This window comes from Oreochromis aureus, linkage group 9 (genome assembly GCF_013358895.1).
Source record: "Oreochromis aureus strain Israel breed Guangdong linkage group 9, ZZ_aureus, whole genome shotgun sequence".
Classification (NCBI taxonomy): domain Eukaryota; kingdom Metazoa; phylum Chordata; class Actinopteri; order Cichliformes; family Cichlidae; genus Oreochromis; species Oreochromis aureus.
In genome coordinates this window covers 15,193,896-15,212,171 of record NC_052950.1, presented here as the reverse complement: position 1 = coordinate 15,212,171, position 18,276 = coordinate 15,193,896, and the positions used below count along the sequence as shown (strand labels likewise).

The 18,276-nt window shown below is 39.5% G+C and overlaps 2 protein-coding genes across 7 annotated transcripts in view; one reads left to right on the top strand and one right to left on the bottom strand.

The window, feature by feature from the left end:
- pip4k2aa (phosphatidylinositol-5-phosphate 4-kinase, type II, alpha a) overlaps positions 1-5,979 on the bottom strand; it is a 29,553-nt gene extending 23,574 nt beyond the window's left edge. The window contains exon 1 of the mRNA XM_031750007.2: positions 4,889-5,979. Within this exon, the coding sequence (XP_031605867.1) occupies positions 4,889-5,029 (141 nt within the window). The 5' untranslated portion in view covers positions 5,030-5,979. The remainder of the gene's footprint in view (positions 1-4,888) is intronic.
- A 1,422-nt stretch (positions 5,980-7,401) lies between these two features.
- armc3 (armadillo repeat containing 3) lies at positions 7,402-16,906 on the top strand. Of its 6 annotated transcripts, none has more exons than XM_031750111.2 (20): positions 7,402-7,533; positions 7,733-7,788; positions 8,623-8,740; positions 8,980-9,105; positions 9,350-9,418; positions 9,607-9,776; positions 10,354-10,548; positions 10,669-10,852; positions 10,970-11,122; positions 11,209-11,317; positions 12,100-12,349; positions 12,539-12,675; positions 12,944-13,112; positions 13,270-13,373; positions 14,320-14,403; positions 14,950-15,033; positions 15,205-15,243; positions 15,722-15,886; positions 16,174-16,336; positions 16,527-16,906. In XM_031750111.2, the coding sequence occupies exons 2-20, from the start codon at positions 7,741-7,743 to the stop codon at positions 16,731-16,733; spliced, it is 2,574 nt and encodes an 857-aa protein (XP_031605971.1). In that variant the 5' UTR covers positions 7,402-7,533; positions 7,733-7,740; the 3' UTR covers positions 16,734-16,906. The 6 variants fall into 6 exon arrangements, with proteins under 6 accessions (XP_031605971.1, XP_039472834.1, XP_031605970.1 ...); XM_031750110.2 differs by having other exon boundaries at positions 7,411-7,533; positions 9,607-9,782; XM_039616900.1 differs by lacking the exon at positions 15,205-15,243 and having other exon boundaries at positions 7,406-7,533; positions 9,607-9,782.
- Positions 16,907-18,276: the final 1,370 nt, after the last annotated feature.

Sequence of the window (18,276 nt, the reverse complement as noted above, 5' to 3'; positions counted from 1 at the left end):
ACACATTCTGACACACTTCTCTTCCAACACCGCCCTCATACAACACAAGGACTTACAAATAGTCCTGACAGACAAGCCAAAACTTTATCCCTTTTTACAGACTCCCAGGGTGAAGCTGTGAGCCAGATTCACTGCAGAATCAAACTGGAGATGAAAGGTGTTTAGCACCTGAAAACATTTTTAAAATTAGCTTGCGGTAGCCAGGACTTTTATGCATCTTTCTAGGAAACAAGTATTTTTGACTTCACCATTGGGTAGCTGGAAAGATTCTACAGATCATGACGGCAACAGCGACCCGTCAGGAAGCCTATCAAGGTCACAGCTACAGGAGTGTTTAAGGTGTGACAACAGACAGATGGGTCACACAGCCATCTGCCTAGAATTTTTTGGGGGGAAACTGAATGTCTATGAGCGTCTTTTATGCACAAATTTTCCTTATGGAATAGTTAGCTTCAAAGGTTTCAAATTTCCCCAGACTGGGGCTTGTTTTTCCTCTTTAACACTCTATTGTAGTGTATTGATCTGATTGGTTGATGTAGCCCAGTGGCCATCTAATCTACAGCCAAGTATTTTTTTTTTTTTTTAAGTGCCTGCCCTTTTAAAAGACTCCAAGTACAATTTCCCAGATGGTTCAGAGTTGCAAACCATCTGGCACATCAGGTGAGTTAGGACCTAAATTCATGCCAACAGGTTCTGCAACAGACTGGGTTCTATGAAGTCCCTGGCTCACCATGGTAACACTACTAAATATTCACAGGTTAGAGATGCAATCTGTAAAGTGTTCTTTGTAGTGTGAAAACATTAATACAGAGAAAACGCTTTATGATGTTGCAATTTTAAGAAGCTAAAATGGGTCGCTAGTTTGTCTTATTCTAGGTTCATTTACATTCAGGCTAAAGCATAATAACAGCGTTACTATAAGACAGAGCCAAGAACCACACTTTTCCTTCCCTCTGAAAGCCACTACTTTCAGCAAGAATGCACACTGTTAGTTAACTTGCCATATCCTGCAAGCTCCAAGTGCTAATTCTACGCTTTTCCTTATTTTCTGTCATATATAAGTTTACCGTTTCGGATTATTTGAAATGTGGTCAGCGGTTAAAATAAACATTTTTTGCATTTTATTGAGGTCGCATAAAGTGTAATATGGTCTTGCGGGCACGAAGGTCTGCTTGTGAGCACAGCAGTCCCACACACCTGCTGTGCAAACCTGCTGTGTGCAAGGGGCACCCCATCAGAAGAAATCTGTCTTAAAGGCATGGGGCCTCTATGGGAGAGCCTTGCTTGGGGAGTACATGAACATGGGCTGCACCAACAAGATTAAACAAATGATTTTTTTTTTTTTTTTTTTGTTTGTTTGTTTGTTTTAAATGTGAATCACTCATAGCTACTCTAGTAGAGCAAAAGATTTAAAAATTAGAATTGGAAACAAGCATTACAGGTCCTGTTTCATTCCCCCAAGCTAGACACTTAGAGCTATGGTCTAAATCCGCTGTCATGTAAGTTTCTTTTATTAAGTTTTATAGTGAGAAAAATCTTCCTGACAATGGTAGAAGGCAAGAAAAAGGACCAAATAACACTCTTTTAGAAAATCCACACTGCAATTTTTATGGCTTGAGGCACCCCAATCACAATTTGTAATCTTAGTGCAGCCAAAAACAGATGTTATATATGCTGACAACATTTCAAAGTACTAGGATTAAAATAAAATGGGCTACTTGCTTAAGCAGGTTATTTTAAGGAAGCTTTTAAATACTTCAAAATACATATCTTTGGTTAGCTATTACACAACAACAATTCTGAAGACATACACATAGTTTACGGGATCATTTAAACATCTCATTTATTCCTATGATTGCTGGCACTCTATTTGTCTCATTCTGCATGCCATTCTCACTTCACTGGACTAATATAAAGGTTGGAACTACTGGCATCTAATCTGCACTGGAGAAATTAACGGACCAGTAATTCAAATAAGTCTGGTTTTTAAGCCAAGACAATTTGGATTATTCAGATGATAACCCACAGTGGTTAAAGAGGGTGGTTACAACTGGAGAACATGTGTATGAATGAATGTGTTTCAATGTCCTACTGTCTTTGCAGTCTGGTGGCATTCTCAAGCCTCACCTTTTATTCACTCCTTTTTTAGTTCATGTTACTTTTGCAATCTCCTTGCTGCAGGGAATGACCTTTAGCTCGGGCTGACCCATAATAAACAACCCAACATTAGTCTATGAGAAGAGTGTTAGTTCACTGGTTGGTTGCCAGGAAAACAAAACAAAACAACAAAACTCAAAGTCTCACTGAAGTGTTAAAAGTCACTTACAGATAGATATTACTGTTTACACAGCTGGTTCCTCCATTTATTAATTTTATACACGTCAGGCAGGAAATCCAAACAGCGGGTTTATTGCAAGAGTAAACGATAGCCCCAATAGAGCGGCAAACCCCACAGGCAAACATTCACCTACCATTTATCAACCTCAAACATGGCTTATCATGTTAAATGCACAAAAAGCCCAATAATAGCCAATTAAACACTCATTCTACTATTGGAACAGAGTCCTTGCTGACTGTTGCTTTAATGGTATCATTAACTGGCGGCTTCCTGTGTGGTGTTGTAAAATTTAGATTTTTAAGGCTTATACTAGAGTTCTGTATCTCTGTAATTATGCATAGTGTTACCAAGGTTATGTAACAGCTCAAATATAATATGATATAATAGCTCTCAGCTCTGGAATTAACAGCAGTTTTAGATGCTCCCTATACATACAATTATAATTATTTTAATAAAAAAAATGAATGATGCATGGATAAACAGTTTAAAAATGGATGGATGGCTATCATAAATGTGCATGAGTAGCTAACTACTTGTCAACAAGGCAAATTTGGTAAGGGGTGGCCCTCCTTATATCAATACTTGATGGCCTAAACACTCTTTGGCAGCAACTCAGTGGCTCAATCAAGTGATCTGACATGGAATGTAATTTTTACGTAGCTGATAGTATGACAAGCTGAGTACCTGCTGAGAAAAACTGCAGGAGAAGTAGCCTAAGGCATAACAAGGGAATGTGCTGACGATTCCAGTGCACTGTTGAGCAATCCGAGTACAGTTGGAACATGTATTCAATGATTCTTCAAACTCTAGGATTTTATGGTTACAAGCCACTGACCAATAATGTTTCAGCAGACAGGTGACACAGCACAAAAGTAGACACCTAAATCAGACAAATGATTATGATATAATCCTAGCTTTGACATGCATGGACAAACACAAATACACAAATGATTTTCTCCTAAATTTACTGATGTGACAAAAAAAAATAAAAAATCCATGATATAACCATAAATTTTTATTGAAGGGTTTTAAGAGCTTGGTGGCCATCTAGCTGATGCAATTGCTTACATCATATCTGATAAGCAAAACCAGTAAAGTGAGGACAAATGGCATATATTTATATACATTTATCTTTTGTAGGCACTTCAATGACATTGAAAAAGAGAATGACTAATTTGTAGTGCATAGCTTCACAGAGGTAAAACTCTTGTGTTTCTTACTTTGAGCCTTCAGGCTTAACACTAACCAAAGCTGCTACAGACTACAGCTTAGATAAAGAATGAAAGCTTCAGATCTTTAGCTGCCTTGGCATCATGTATGCCAGACTATTCTGAGGTCCTGTAATCCACACTAAACTGCCACCCTGAACCCTACTCCAAAAATCAAATGCTGCAGAGTAAAAAACTAAATTGTAACACATTCTCATAAAGACTTTCCCCTCAATCTGCCCACAGTGCTGCAAGTATGTCAAATATCCACCAAATACTCCTCAACCTGCCTCAACCTGACATATTTTTTTTAATTTGTCAAAAGGAAAAGAGATGTCATTAGAAGACACTCCATTCATTCTTAATTAATTTGCTACCATGCAAAATTCTTATTGTTGTTATATTACTATATATATGAATAACAGGCAGAGAAAAATAAAGTGTGAGAAATTACAGCATCAGTTACAATCAAAGAATAAAAGTTACTGCCATCATTGTTAAAAAAATCTATAACTAACATAAAAATAAACGTGTGTGCTTAATAAATATATGAATGCTGCTGCTCAGCTCATTTGGCTATACCTTGGAAATCAGTTCTCCTCAATCAGTCTGGTGCCAAAAGATTGGCCCTACAGTTATAACTCTGCTATAATTACGATTTAAAAAAAAATGGGCAAAAATCAAGGATAAGCTATATACTAAAACTGTAACAAAAAAGGAGCTGCCAGAAGTACAGCTTACCTGCCTTGGTCAGTTAAGCATCATCTATTCGTAGCCTAAATCTTTTTGCAAAACACCGCTTACAGGTTTAATACTTGTGGTTTGGTGCCAGAAATATTTGCATGTGCTCTGTCTGCCAAGTTGTGTGCTTTTTCCAACATCTGAGAAGTGGCCAAGTGCAGCAATTATTCAGCAAAGGAAGAGAAAGACAGCAGAGATAAGCTGTCTTGCATGGGAAGATCTGCTCTCTCATGACATAGAGCCCTAGGAGCTTATCCTACATGTGCACAACAGGAAGCCAAAGAGAGTTCACCGCACACGAACACACGCGCGCATGCATGCATCAAAACCACGGACTAATAAGATCCACGACATTACTATTGCAACTACAAAAAGCTCACTAAAGCAAACATTACTAATGGATTGCGCTAATTGAAGCCAGTCCTGTATTTACGGTGACAGTTCAGTGAACCGCTGGACAGCTGTCACCTCGTATTTTTACTCAGCTGCAGTAACACAAAAGCTGATATCTGACAGCAAGTGAGCCTTAATGTGGAACATCAAAAGATCGAGGGAGACATGACCGTAGATCATCACAGTGACAGTGGACGGTCTGACTCACCGAGTGGTTGACTCCCCACATGAGCACGCTGAGCAGAGGGTCGCTGGCACGGAAGAGCTTCACTTTTTGGGCAACGAAGTGTTTTTTCTTGGTCTTGGTTTTGCTCGCAATGGATGCGGCAATGCTGCTCGCCGAAGCCATCTTTAAGAAAACTGGCTGGTTTATTGCAGACTGTGCGATAATCCCGACAGCGTATCTTCCCTTGAAGCTGGCACAGCGGCCACCAGCTCACGGTTCAGCAATGTCAGTACTATTCATTTAGCCAGCCCAGCAAACCAAGGTGCCCCAATTCTTTTCTTCATCTAAAGTCTCACAGAGCTCGACTGTCGCTGTGGCCCTAGCTCGAAAGAGACTAACGTGAGGAAATACGAAGCGTTTAGCCTAATACTGCTTGCTCTTCTTCACTTAACCGTCATACGCTTCTCCGCCTGCCCACATCATAAGTCACCACTCTTCCTTCCTTGACTCTCGACTGGAGCTCTCCGCACCTCCTGCGACGTAAAGTCTCACCCAGGTAGCGTTAGCATAGCCGAGAATAGCTTGTTAGCTAGCAAACATCAAAGCTAAATTTCGTAAAAACAGTAAACGTACGGAGGATGAACAATTGTTAAGCCCCCGTGGCAAATGACCCAGAGAACACGAGCTTGTTTTTTTAAATATTAAAAAAATAGCACATTAGAGATGCTGAAGGGTAGCTAGACGCTTAGAACTACCAGCTAACATGAGCCTCCCCGACCTTCTCTAACCAAATGACGGCGAGAAGCAGAAGCGGACTCCGTTCACCAGCTATCAAGCAGTAGCCTGCAAGCTAACTATTGCCATTAGCCAGCTGCTCGGTGACTAGCGAGCGGCTCAGCCCTCCTCCTACGCGTTTGTACTTAGTCCACAGAGATGACAGGGCGTGTATCCTGCGATGTCCTTGCCCGGTTTAAATGAAAACATTGAGGAGCAAATATTTCGACGTTACAAGAATATCAACGTTTGGTCCACTCCCGCAGCGTTGATGTTCATGTGCGCTGCAACTGACAGCTCGGCGGATGGGAGGTGACGGGCTGAGCTTTGCAGTGTCTCCTGCTCTGATTCGCTGCTACTCCTGCCCTCCACTACCGGGCCCATGTTACCTTTCTGTTGTATTTTAATAGCTCAAGAGCTTTTCTATATTAGTCTATATGTGGCATTTGGATTTACCCTTCTTGTCAGCAACAAAAAGGTTATAACTGAATGAAAACTATACACTTTTTCAGTCAGGCTGCCCTACATGACTGATTTCTTCACCCACCCCCGTTTTTTGCAGCCTCTTTAATAGTAATGGATTAGCAGAGACGTGCACCATCCAAGTCAATCCCTACTTTTGGCTTGCTGTAGATACGATATATATATATATATATATATATATATATATATATATATATATATATATATATACCACACCATCAGAGATAATGTCTTTGGAGGTCATTTGGTCTTCTGGTGCATACTATGCTGTTTCCACTGGCACAATGCTGTGTCAGTGCCTCTGTAAAAGCAGGAGGCTTCAATGTGCTGATGCGATATAGAGCTCATTTGTTTTATGGCTCACCCTTCACGGCAGCGCATTTCTTTTCATATTGACTGAGCTCTATTTATATTGAATTAAAATATATGTTTTGATATATATATATATATATATATGTGTGTGTGTGTGTGTGTGTGTGTGTGTGTGTGTGTGTATTAAACCTGTAATATGTGACAAAGCAGGGCTGTAAAACTAAATTCTAAATTATTCTAGTGAATGAATGCAAATTATTTATAATTTATGATAATTTAATGATGGAATGTGCTTTCTTCCAAACTTAAGTGTAATTCAATGAACAGATTCAAGGACAACTGAGGAGCTTTCCAAATCTTAGTAGTTCTCAATAGTAAACTACACAGTGTCATTAGAAAACAGCACAGAACCTTTAGTTGTCTGGTTCACCCCTCCATAGGTCATGCAAGTTGTGTTTTCAATAAATAAAATAATGTAATAGACACTTATACATCTAATTGCCAGACTGTTCTGTTGTCCTTTAAAGATTTAGACCCCAATCCATTGAGCTCCAGCTCATTTTACATGCACTTTTTGATGGCTACTGACACATTTGCTACAATGTCCCAATGATGATTTTAGTGGTATTATTCACAACCCCTTCACCTGACCTCACGCTCACTCAACATAAACTTGTGCCCTCCTCGTTGTTACCCAGGATTTATTCTACCAGTTTGTGTAAATGTGTGTGTGATATGTTCAAAAACACACAAACAACATAGCTAATACCTGTCAGTAGCATTGCCTTTTTTGCGTGTCTTAGCATTTCCTTGTTGGACTATACTGTTTTTTTTTTCTTTTTACTTTACTTGGATAAATAACCACCGAATATATTTTTGTTCCGAGTCCCGATTACATAAATGCATTGTCAGTGTTTCCGAAGTAAACTGCTAAGACAATAGGAGCCATAACTTTTTGCAACAGGTTAAAATAACGATTGTTTAGACCATTATTTAGTTCCACATGGCACCCGTTGCCTGGCAACGTTGCGTCAACCTCCTTTTCCAAAACACAGTACGGTGAGGTTATTGTTGTCGGTTTAAAACCTCGAAGTTGCCTCTTAGTTTGGAAAGAAAAAGTAAGTCGTGGTTCATTTTTGAGATAGTAATTAGAGAGCTTGCCATATGCCTGTTTTGTAAGCTTAATCTGTCGACAGTGCTACTGAGTAGTGGCATAGTAGCATAACTAGCTAGCTAGCTAGCTTTATGGGTTCACAGAGTTGAACGCATTGAACCATTATTGGACCGCTGCCTCTCATCAATATTGCTCCTCCTTAGGCCATAATATGGGAAAGAAGTCGAGGAACGAGAGGGAAACGCCAGTCAAGGAAACGGTGAGTGACGAATGTTTCTTTAGGTGTTGGCAAAACCTAATTAATGCATTTTTGAACCTTTGACAAGGTTTAATTCATGTCCACACACAGCCTACTGTACATCCCGGGAACATATCAATAAAAAAGCATGCACAACTCTCTGATTGGAACTACTACTATGGAACTTGATTCATTGGGGCTTGGCATCATAGGTCATTAAGACTGATATACAAGCAGGTATTTGTGTCAACAAATCATGATTATTCTAACTACACAAAAATTAATGAATGAAATTTGAATTTGCTTTATTAGTACATATCAAATGCTCTGATTGACACATCAAAAGCATTGACTGATAGTAAAGAATATATTTGTGAGGAGGTAAGAATGATCAGTTTCTTGCATGGTGAAACATCCCCTTTCCCAGTGGATAATTTCTTGGAAGGAATAAATTGACACTAACAGTCTGAAGAAAGCTAAAGAGGGAGTGTGAAACTGAAAGGGAAAAAAAAAAACAGATGTCATGCTCAAAAGTGTGTCCATCTGCCACTACAATAAAAAAGTCTTTGACTTCATTCCAGATGATGAAGTTTTCTGATGTTCTGATGATAAAAATAGACATGTACTTTGAAATTGTGGCTTGGTCTTTAGTAGGCCTTGGGCACAAAATTGTTTGAAAACGGCATCAGGATATCATGTGCATGTACATGTTCTCAGGTTGTTGCCTGTTGGTACATGCTGGGCATTGAGATATGTCCTGTCTTATTGTCCTAGAAGTATGAAAATCAAAAAGACAGACCTGACTTTATACATTTTTTTTTTGCAAACACTCCTTCTCCTTGTTGACTCTCACAGTTTGAGCCGCTACCCCTTGAGAGCAAAGCCCCAGCAACAGTAGTGCTGCTGTTGAACTCCCCAGAGGAGGACATTTTAATCAAAGCGTGTGAAGCAATCCAGACATTTGCAGAGAAAGGTATGGTAGGGTACCCACCGCTAACCCTTCCACATATTATTTATTGTTTTTATTTCTATGGGCAACCTTGCAGCTGAATAGCAGAAAATCCGTACAGATAATTTAGCTTTCAGGCTGATGTTTTGTAATGGTGTATTTTTTTGATATGCATTTTGTTTAATCCAGAAATTGCAACATTTGCAATTCACTTCATCACCATCTGCCTAATTTTCCTGTTCACTGTCTCCCCCTGTTGTTAGGAGATGAGAACAAGGTTTCTCTGCTGGGACTTGGGGCATTAGCGCCTCTCTGCCAACTCATTACTCACAACAACAAGCTGGTCAGACGCAATGCCTTCATGGCCTTGGGCATCATGGCCACCAATGGTGCGTCAGACCAGTTACGTCATTGATGCAGATTCGACTGCAGTGGACTTGGTGGCTTACAAGCTCATGCGACAATCTTGATTCTACAAATGACCCTTTAGTTTACCGGCCATCTATGTGTTTGTCAGGAATTTGTATCTGTTAATCTACCAGATGTTGGATTCCTTGTTCTGTTGATTTAACAATGAGCAGGGTGCTAGCCTTACTGAGTAACTGAGTAGTGTCTCTTGTTTAAATCTGAAAGGTGATGTAAGGACTGCGTTGAAAAAATTAGATGCCATTCCATCAATTATTGAAAAACTATCACTCGAAGGTGAGTAATAGATTTTACAAGATTAAGATATATTTGGATCACTAAAGCAAACAGTGTCACTTTGTATAAGTTGCATACAATCAAAATAGAGCACATGTGTTTACTTATGGCAATAGGCAGTATTTCTGTGATCAATCCTTATTTATTTCTGGTTCTCGTCATATGATCAAATTCCATTTTTGTTCAAGATGATACAGTTGTCCACGAGTTTGCAACACTGTGCCTGGCTTCTCTGTCAGAGGATTTCCTCTGTAAGGCCCAGATCTTTGACAACAAGGGGCTGCCAACTCTAATTCAGCTGCTGTCTAGTTCTGACCCAGATGTCAAGAAGAATTCACTAGAGACCATCTCCAACCTAGTACAGGTGACCCAAAGTCATCAGGCTTTGGGATTTTATTTTATGTAAAAATTATAAGGATTTTCACTGTGAAAAATTAACGTGATGTTTAATAGTCCTAAAAGACAATACAGTTGTCTTCACGTATTTACTGAACCCCTGAACTTTTCTAGATATAACGTGACAGAGGTACATGTGACAGTGCAGATGTTTAATGCTGTAGAATGTGTTTAACTTGTCAGCTCTGCAAGGGAAAGTATTTATTATGTCCAGTTTCATCTATGTGATAATAGCGCAGGTAATAACTCTGGTGTCAGTGGTCACACTGTGTTCTGCCTCCCTCCTGCTCTACTAAGGCAGCACTGCTGCCAAACCTAAAGTATTTCTTAGTAATGAGAATGCAGTTAATGCGAACTGTTTCCTGCTGTGCGCTACGTGTGAGAAAGAGCAACTTCACAAAGTCCTGACCTATTTCTCCCAACATTTACAGATTTCATGAGTGAAAACAGCTTCAAATTTGCTCCTAGGATTGTTGAAAAAAATGCTTTCAACATTTTTGTGAACCTTTTGCAACCTCTGCTGTTTTGTCCCCATGAAGGACTACAAAAGCCGCCTGGTCGTACACGAATTAGGTGGGATCCCTCCACTTCTGCAGCTCTTAAATTCGGAATTCCCTGTCATTCAGCATTTGGCTTTAAAGACGTTGCAACATGTCACTACTGACAGAGATGCAAACAAAACCTTCAGGGACAAGCAGGGATTTGAGAAGCTTATGGGTATCCTGAATAATGTGGTAGGTATATGGTTTAGGTAACATATGTCTTCATTCTGTTGGTTTGTGTTAATAAGAATAAAATAATAGAGAATCCTTTAAAATCTGTGTCCTCTGGACCTATCTTTTTATTTCTCACAGAACTTCAGTGACCTACATGCTGAGGCCTTGCATGTCCTGGCTAACTGCTTGAGTGACAGTGAAAGTGTCCAACTCATTCACAAGAGTGGAGGACTGACCAAGTTGATGGAATTTGTCCTCACTCCCAGTGTGCCTGAAATCCGGTCAGGTGTTATTAAATGCATCACCAGGGTGGCTCAGAGCTGTAAGCACAGAAGGCAATTAGAGACAACAGATTTCTTTCAACTTTCCCACATAATTTACTCCTTTTCATTTATTCTGTTATGCGTGTGTGTATGCGGGTGCATGCCTGTGTGTTTAGCTGAGAGCTGCAAAGTGCTTCACGAGCAGGATGTGGAGACGGTTCTGGTTGAGCTTCTGTCCTTGGAGAACACTGGTGTGATAACGTCTGCCTGTCAGGCTGTGGCCGCCTTGAGCTTCCACGTAAACAGCAAAGAACGCTTCAGAGAACTTGGCACGTACATCTTCACCGAGCCACCCTGAGATTAGGTGCAGTCAGCACAACAAAGTGTAATTGAGTTGGATTCCTTTGTGTTTCAGGTTGTATCAGTGTCCTGGTTCAACTGCTGAGCAGGGAGAGTTTGGCACTGAGAGAGGCGGCAACCCAGGCCCTCTCCAACCTCACTCATAACAGCGCGTCAGATGCCTTGTGAGTGACGGGGGACTTTGATGTCTTACCTATACCTCATTGTTTTTGTACAGAAATATGCACTTTTTTTAACAATTCAAAATTTATGGAATTATGTATAAAAACATCTACAACGAACAAGGCAGTTTAAAGACACAGAATGAGGCATACGAGACAATTTGTATAATAAGTTACTGGGTAATATTTATTTGTCAGACATCCAGTACACACTGTCTGGTTCATATCAATCATTCAGGTGTGCTGGGACACCCCTGTCCCCAAGAAGACAAAGTATTGGTGACCTGGGCAAATCACACTTCAACCCTTGGCCCATATAATCCCAAACATCTCTCAGAAAAGGAAGAAGTTTTGAAAATTCCCATAATGCATGCACATAAGTGCCTGTTTTTGTCTTTTATGTCCAGCATAAAGCATCCAAATATGATTATTTTTGTAAACTTCTAGACCCTTTTAGTTGTTTTCCCATTATTAGCTACATAAAATACATAAAATCTGAATGAGTTCAGGGATTTAAAGGTGTGTGTTCTACTCTGGACTAGAATGCTGTCCTCCCCTTTTTTCATAAAAATGAGACACGGAATCTCTTTACTTCTTTTCCATTCTCTTCTCCACTCTTGTCTTATACATTTTTTTCCAGACAAGTCTCCTTCGAACCCCCGAACCCACACATTGTATGCTTGGAAATAATATGCTTTAACAACGTATAAATTTGTAAAACTACAGTAACTGTCAGCCGTCTAACTTTTCATTAAACCTCCCTCCCTGTTTATTGTATTTTCCAGTGAAGTGTATGAGGAAGGTGGCGACAAGCTCCTCGTCCAGCAACTGTATCAAAGCTGTCCAAAGATAGTGGCCAATTCTGCTGCCACACTTTGCAACATGGCAGAACATGAGATCATCCGCTGTAGCATCTTGTCACATGGAGCCATACAGGCTCTGTTGGAACCCTTGAAATCTACAGTTACACAAGTCCTGGTAAACACTGCACATTGCCTGGCAGTGCTGGCCAGTGATGAAGAAGCTAGGGCAGAGGTTGGTGTTTATGTGACCTCAGAATGCTGGCTTGTTCTCATGTTCGGTAATAATAAATAATGATCATTGTTTTTAATCATTGCTGTAAACTTTACTCAAGACAGCAGGGTTATTGTAAACAGCATTTGGTTTCACTTTGTGATACTACATTTGAAATTCTTTCACTAAATAACTAAAACTCAACCCAAGCTAGTCAGAGTTGGAGGTCTTCAGCTTCTGGTCGATCTACTGCGGTCTCACTCCAAGGAGGTGCTGCACAGTGCATGCTTGGCAGTGAATGTCTGTGCCAGTGATGAGCCAACTGCTGTGGAAATGTGCAAATTTGGGTAAGACGTGATAGATAACACTGTCATTAGAGCATGACTGATGTGTCACCAAATAAATGACTGGCGAGTAAAATAAATACAATATCTTCATAGATATTGCTTAATGTGATCCCCTAAATAACCAACAGATGGCAGTGCAAAACAATATTAGATGGGACTACATGTGCCTTTGTTCATTTGTTCATTTTTATATTTATTAGTAATGACAGAATATTTTGCTTTCTTTCTTTCTTTTGGTCTGCGCTTGTTGTTTCTATCTGTGTCTCAGAGCCCTGGAAATACTTCAGGAAATCAACCAGTCAAAGACTCGTAGGAACAGTTTTAGTGAGTTGGCTGTGAACAGCCTACTTAACTCCAACTTGTCTTTTAAGTACAGCCTGACAAGTTCTTTGGCCTCCACTGACATCATCACCGGCGGCTTCTACGATGCTGGAAAGGTATGTTGTCAGAAGTCCTTTCAAGAACTTTTTAATGCAATCTTATTAACATAGCATTAGTTGGTTGTTGTTTTTTTTGTTATTGGCAGTCTTTCACAAGAATGCAACATGACTTTTCACATAATAATTAAATTGCAACTCTTGTGTTTTCCCTCAGGCTCGCCCTGGTCAGAGGATGCTGACTTTAGAGGAACTGTCCAAGCAACCGGTTAACCAGCGGCGAGCCATTATTTTTGTCAACAAAGCAACAGTATTGCCAGAGTATGAATCTAATATTAGAGTATGTTTTGATAGTTTAAGGGGAGAAATATAAACTACATTCTTTTAATGCTTGTGCTTAAAAGACACCAATTGTTTTAAAGAAGCATGCTTTATTATTACATTTTTTTTAGTTTAGATAGATGTTTTGAGGACAAATGGAAGGTATATTGTATGTAATAGCCCTCTAAACAGTTACAGCTGACTCCTCCCACCTGGTAATAAAAGTAAATTAACCAGAACAATCACAGAAATTGACTGGGACCATTAGGTTCCTGCACTAGAAGTCACAACATGTTGTTTGCTCAGAAAATTTATTGTGGCTGTTAGATTACAATCACCCTCCCCTTCTCTGCTCCAATCCTGTGCTCTATTCTTCCTTCGTTCCCTTGCCTCCTCCCATTCTCCCCCACTATGCCTGTAGCATAATTAGTGTGGCAGGGTACGCAAGCCCTTTTTTAGGGTGGCAACACACTCAGAGGGCTTCTTGTGATTCAAATAATGGACTTCTAAGCTTGCACCCAAAATCACAAATGTGCAAAAGCACAAAGACACACACAATACACTTCACTGAGCGTATTGTTCACTGAGCCACATAAAGCATGCACGCAATGAAAAAACACATCTTAGATGTTTAAGGTTGTATATGCATGCACTGTTTAATGCTTTCAGCATTTTCATGAATTAACTTTGGAAAAGAGAGCAGTACCCCCTCAGGGTACCTCTGTTCACCCCTTCACACCTCCCAGACCCCCATTCCACCAGCATGAATTTACACGCAACACTTCAGGCATTCTTAAGCAGTCTGTTATGTAATTGATTCCTGGTCTCATCCATAGCTTTTGCATGAGCCAAATCTTCAAAGCAAAAGGCCTCACGATTGAATTCATTTTCTTACTTATTCTTCTGTGTTCCTATAAACCAATTAACTGATGTTTTTTGTTGGTAGGGAGACAGTAGATGTGCCAGAAGAGACACAGAACAAGCCATCAGAGTCAGACGGCAGAGTCAGAGGAGAGCGTAAAACACCAAAGTGAGTGTGTTTGCTAAGTAGTACAACAAGTAATGCCACTAACATCAGAGGTTCTGCAGACAAAAATCTTTTTTGTCCAAACCCTTTTTGGCCACAGCTATGATTATTATTATTGTTATTATTATGATTATTATACTTTGACACTCTTTTTGACACATGCTAAATGGGAAGTTGTGCCAAAAATAATGACATTTCAAGACAATATTAAATGATGCTACATTTTTATACATGAAAATGTAGCTACATAAATGCTGCATGCTAAAAAAAAATCATGGAGAGAGGCAGAATATCAAACAAAAATCTAGAAAAAAATAATTTCATACAAGTTATAAATTGATTTGCAAGTTATTGATTGAAATAAATATTATATCCCCAAGCAAAACCTGATTTAGTTCTTGGCAATGTCCATGAAGCCCAAGTTTCCCTGTAGCCTTGGCAGAAAAACAGCCATAAAGAGTAATGCTTCCATGATATATTTGCAAAGATTTATAAAATACAGTGCTCTGTGTCCATATAAACCATTTTGTTGATGTCCTTTGGTTGCAGGGCGACAGTAGATGTGCTAGAAGAAACACAGAGCAAGCCATCAGAGTCAGAAAGCAGAATTAAAGGAGACCGTAAGACACCAAAGTGAGTGTGCTTATTAATGTGGAGGCTGAACATAAAGCAGCACCACTAAAATTGATCACGAAATGTGAAATGAATTAATAGAGGTCATAAAGGTGGAATTTTAAGTAGTGATTTTCTTTCCTTGTAAGACACCGACAGAATTCTTTTCTAATTCACTCTCTCTCTGTACAGGAAGAAGAAGGAAGAGGAACAGAAAGATTATGGCCACATGTACTCTATTATTATTATTGATATTACTAAAGTTTATATTTGTTCAAATGCATGCATGTGCTGTATTCATATACCTTTTTATAAACTGTCTAAACACTTTGGAGATGAGAACAATCTCTCTGACGCATGCTAAACAGGATATAGTGCCAAAACATTGACATTTAAAAAGTATTGAAAGATCTTGATTTTAAAATATGTTATTAAAAATCATGCCCCATAGTGATAATGATTAAATCTTGTAATGATATGCTCTCTTCATTATTGTATATAAAGTCAGATAACATAAAGGAGATCTTTAGACACTAAAAAGAGTGTGCTTGTTAATATGAAGGATGAGCATAAAGCAGCGCCACTAACATTGATCACATGATTTGAAATGAGTGATAGAGTTCACAAAGGTGGAATATTAAGTAGTAATTTTCTTTCTTATTTTAAGGTCTGACTCAGATTTCTTTTCTAATTTACTGTGTTTCTTCAGGAAGAAGAAGGAAGAAAAACAGAAAGATAATGTCCAGCCTGAGTCTCCTGTAGAGAAACCAGGGGGAATGATGGAGGATGTCTCATTGCAGATTCTAATAAAAATTGCCAAAGAGTACATCTTTCCACTGAATGATGAAAAAGAGCAGTGTGAAGCCTTAGCCAGGTAACGTATTTATGCAATTACTGGCATGCAAAGAGAGAGTGAAGTAACTTATCAGCAGCGATTGTTTAAAACAAATCTCTGGAGTCATGGAAACACATTAAAAGGACATTTGCACACCAACTCTTAAAATGTCAGGAGAGCTGACTAAGAATGACAGCAGTGGTATGCAATGCAGACACTCTGCTAACACATAGAAAAACAATACCCCGAGAGATCAGGATGGAAAACAAAGACTTTATTTTAAAGGTTTCTGCATTTTTTTTGGTTGGGTTTGGTCTTATTTTCAGGCTGGTGAGCGAAGCCATGGGGGGATCAGTGGAGATGGAAAAGATGCACGGGTTTTCTTGGATTCTGCACCTCAGTGAGCTGAAGATTCAACTTCAGTCTAATGTTATTCCCATTGGTTTCATCAAAAAGGGAATCTACTATCACAGGGCACTCCTGTTCAAGGTACAGATTCTTTACCCGTGTGGTAGCATTAGCATGAGCGGCTATGTTCGTCATCTTTCCTAATGTTTTTTTATTCCTGACCAACATGTTTTGACATCCCAATTTAAGCTCTGTCTCTTTAAGGTCTTCTCCATAATATTTGTTGCCCAGCCTATTTCTCAGTCTGACATTCTTCCGTCTCCTCTTTTAGTCACTGGCTGATTGCATTGGACTGAGTTGCACACTTGTTAGGGGAGACTACAACCGTGCTTGGAATGAGGTTCTCCTTTTCAGTAGAAATTCCTCCAACAAGCTGCACTCTTCACAGCCCTGCCGCTACATAGTAGACCTTATGCACCAACCTGGAAACCTATTTCCAGTCAATAGCCCTGCTGCAGTCCAGTATCAAACTATATAACCGGTACTGTACTGTTTAAATACCCCAGAAGGTAACGCTTTGACATGATATTTTGTCTGATGTGCATCAATCGATTTATATGTAATGTGTGTTTATGTGTACATGATGTGTGCATGGCGGACCCGAGTAATCATATAATAAATTATTACCCACATCATCAGTTGACTATTTTTCTACATATGCATAAGCAAAGCAAAATCTTGTCTATTGTGGTGTTTCTCTGTTAAACACAGTGATTCAACCTTTGTACTTTAGCATGGGTTCAACATGGTGAAGCAGTGTTTTTGCCAATGTGCAAGCTGTAGTTGTTAGAGAATTGAAAATATCTCTTACAGCTTCATGCCACCATCACCAGCCTGGAGCTTTGGATCCATGCTTTCATGTTTTTGAACCTGCCAGAAAGATTTTATAGTAGAAATTTATACTCACCAGACCAGGCATCGTTTTCCAATCTTATGTTGTCCAATTTTGGTGAGCCTGTGTGAACTGTAGACGTACATTCCTGTTCTTAGCTGAGAGACATGGCAACTGGTCTGGCCATCTGCTCCTGTATCTCATCTGCTCCAGGGTCTGAAGTGTTTTGTATTCAGAGATGCTCTTCTGCATGCCTTGGCTGTATGAGTGGGTATTTGAGTTACTGTTACCTTCCTATCAGCTTGAAGCAGTCTGGTCATTCTCCTCTGACCTCTGGCATCATAAAGCATTTTCACCCAGAGAACAGCTGCACACTGGATATTTTCTTTGTTTGTGCTGTTGTCTGTAAACACTAGAGATGGTTGTGGGGGAAAATCCCAGTAGATCAGCAGTTTCTGAAATACTCATACCAGCCCATCTGGCACCAACAACTAGGGCCAGATTTAGGCACTTAAATCACATTTCTTCTTTTCTTTCTTCTTTTTTATGCTCAATTTGAACTTCAGCAGGTTGTTTTGATCATGTATAAATGTGCTGAGTAGCTACCATCTGATAACTCATTAGATTTTTGCATTAAGTAACAGTAATAATAATACCAATTAGTATTCAAATAGACATCAGCAAAGATGGTTGTGAACAGCAGATAGTAGATGTGGCAATCCCAGCGGACACCAATTCTAGGAAGAAATGGCACAACTGACTTCACAAACTAAGGCTGAAGGAACAACTGGAGCAGATGTGGAAGGAAAAAGCTAAAGTAGTCACAATGGAAATGGAAACACTAAGAGTTGTAATCCCCAAACCGGAAGAGTAGCTCCAACAGATTCCAAGCACAACATCAGAGGTCTTGGTGCTGAAGAGTGCAGTCCCAGGAGCAACCACGATATTGCGCAGAACCCTCAAAGTCCCCTTAAGTGGACCCGAGCCTGAGGATCCCATTCATACCACCTCTCAGGGGATGAGCTGGAGATTTTATATACATGTGTATATTTGTGTAATAGACTGGCAAATAGCCAATATTAGCTATTAACTAAAGCAGAGCATACAGGAGCAGCCTAAATAAATAACAATAAATAAAAAATGCTAGAGAAATCTTTTCATGTTTCATGTCTCTAAAAGAACTAAAAAA

What these genes read in the sequence shown, in the direction of transcription:
- armc3 (XM_031750110.2), top strand. Translation starts at nt 7,741, where the DNA reads ATGGGAAAGAAGTCGAGGAACGAGAGGGAAACGCCAGTCAAGGAAACG. An exon ending in AAACGCCAGTCAAGGAAACG is followed by an intron (nt 7,789 to 8,622) that starts GTGAGTGACGAA and finishes TGACTCTCACAG; the next exon opens with TTTGAGCCGCTACCCCTTGA. An exon ending in GGGCATCATGGCCACCAATG is followed by an intron (nt 9,106 to 9,349) that starts GTGCGTCAGACC and finishes TAAATCTGAAAG; the next exon opens with GTGATGTAAGGACTGCGTTG.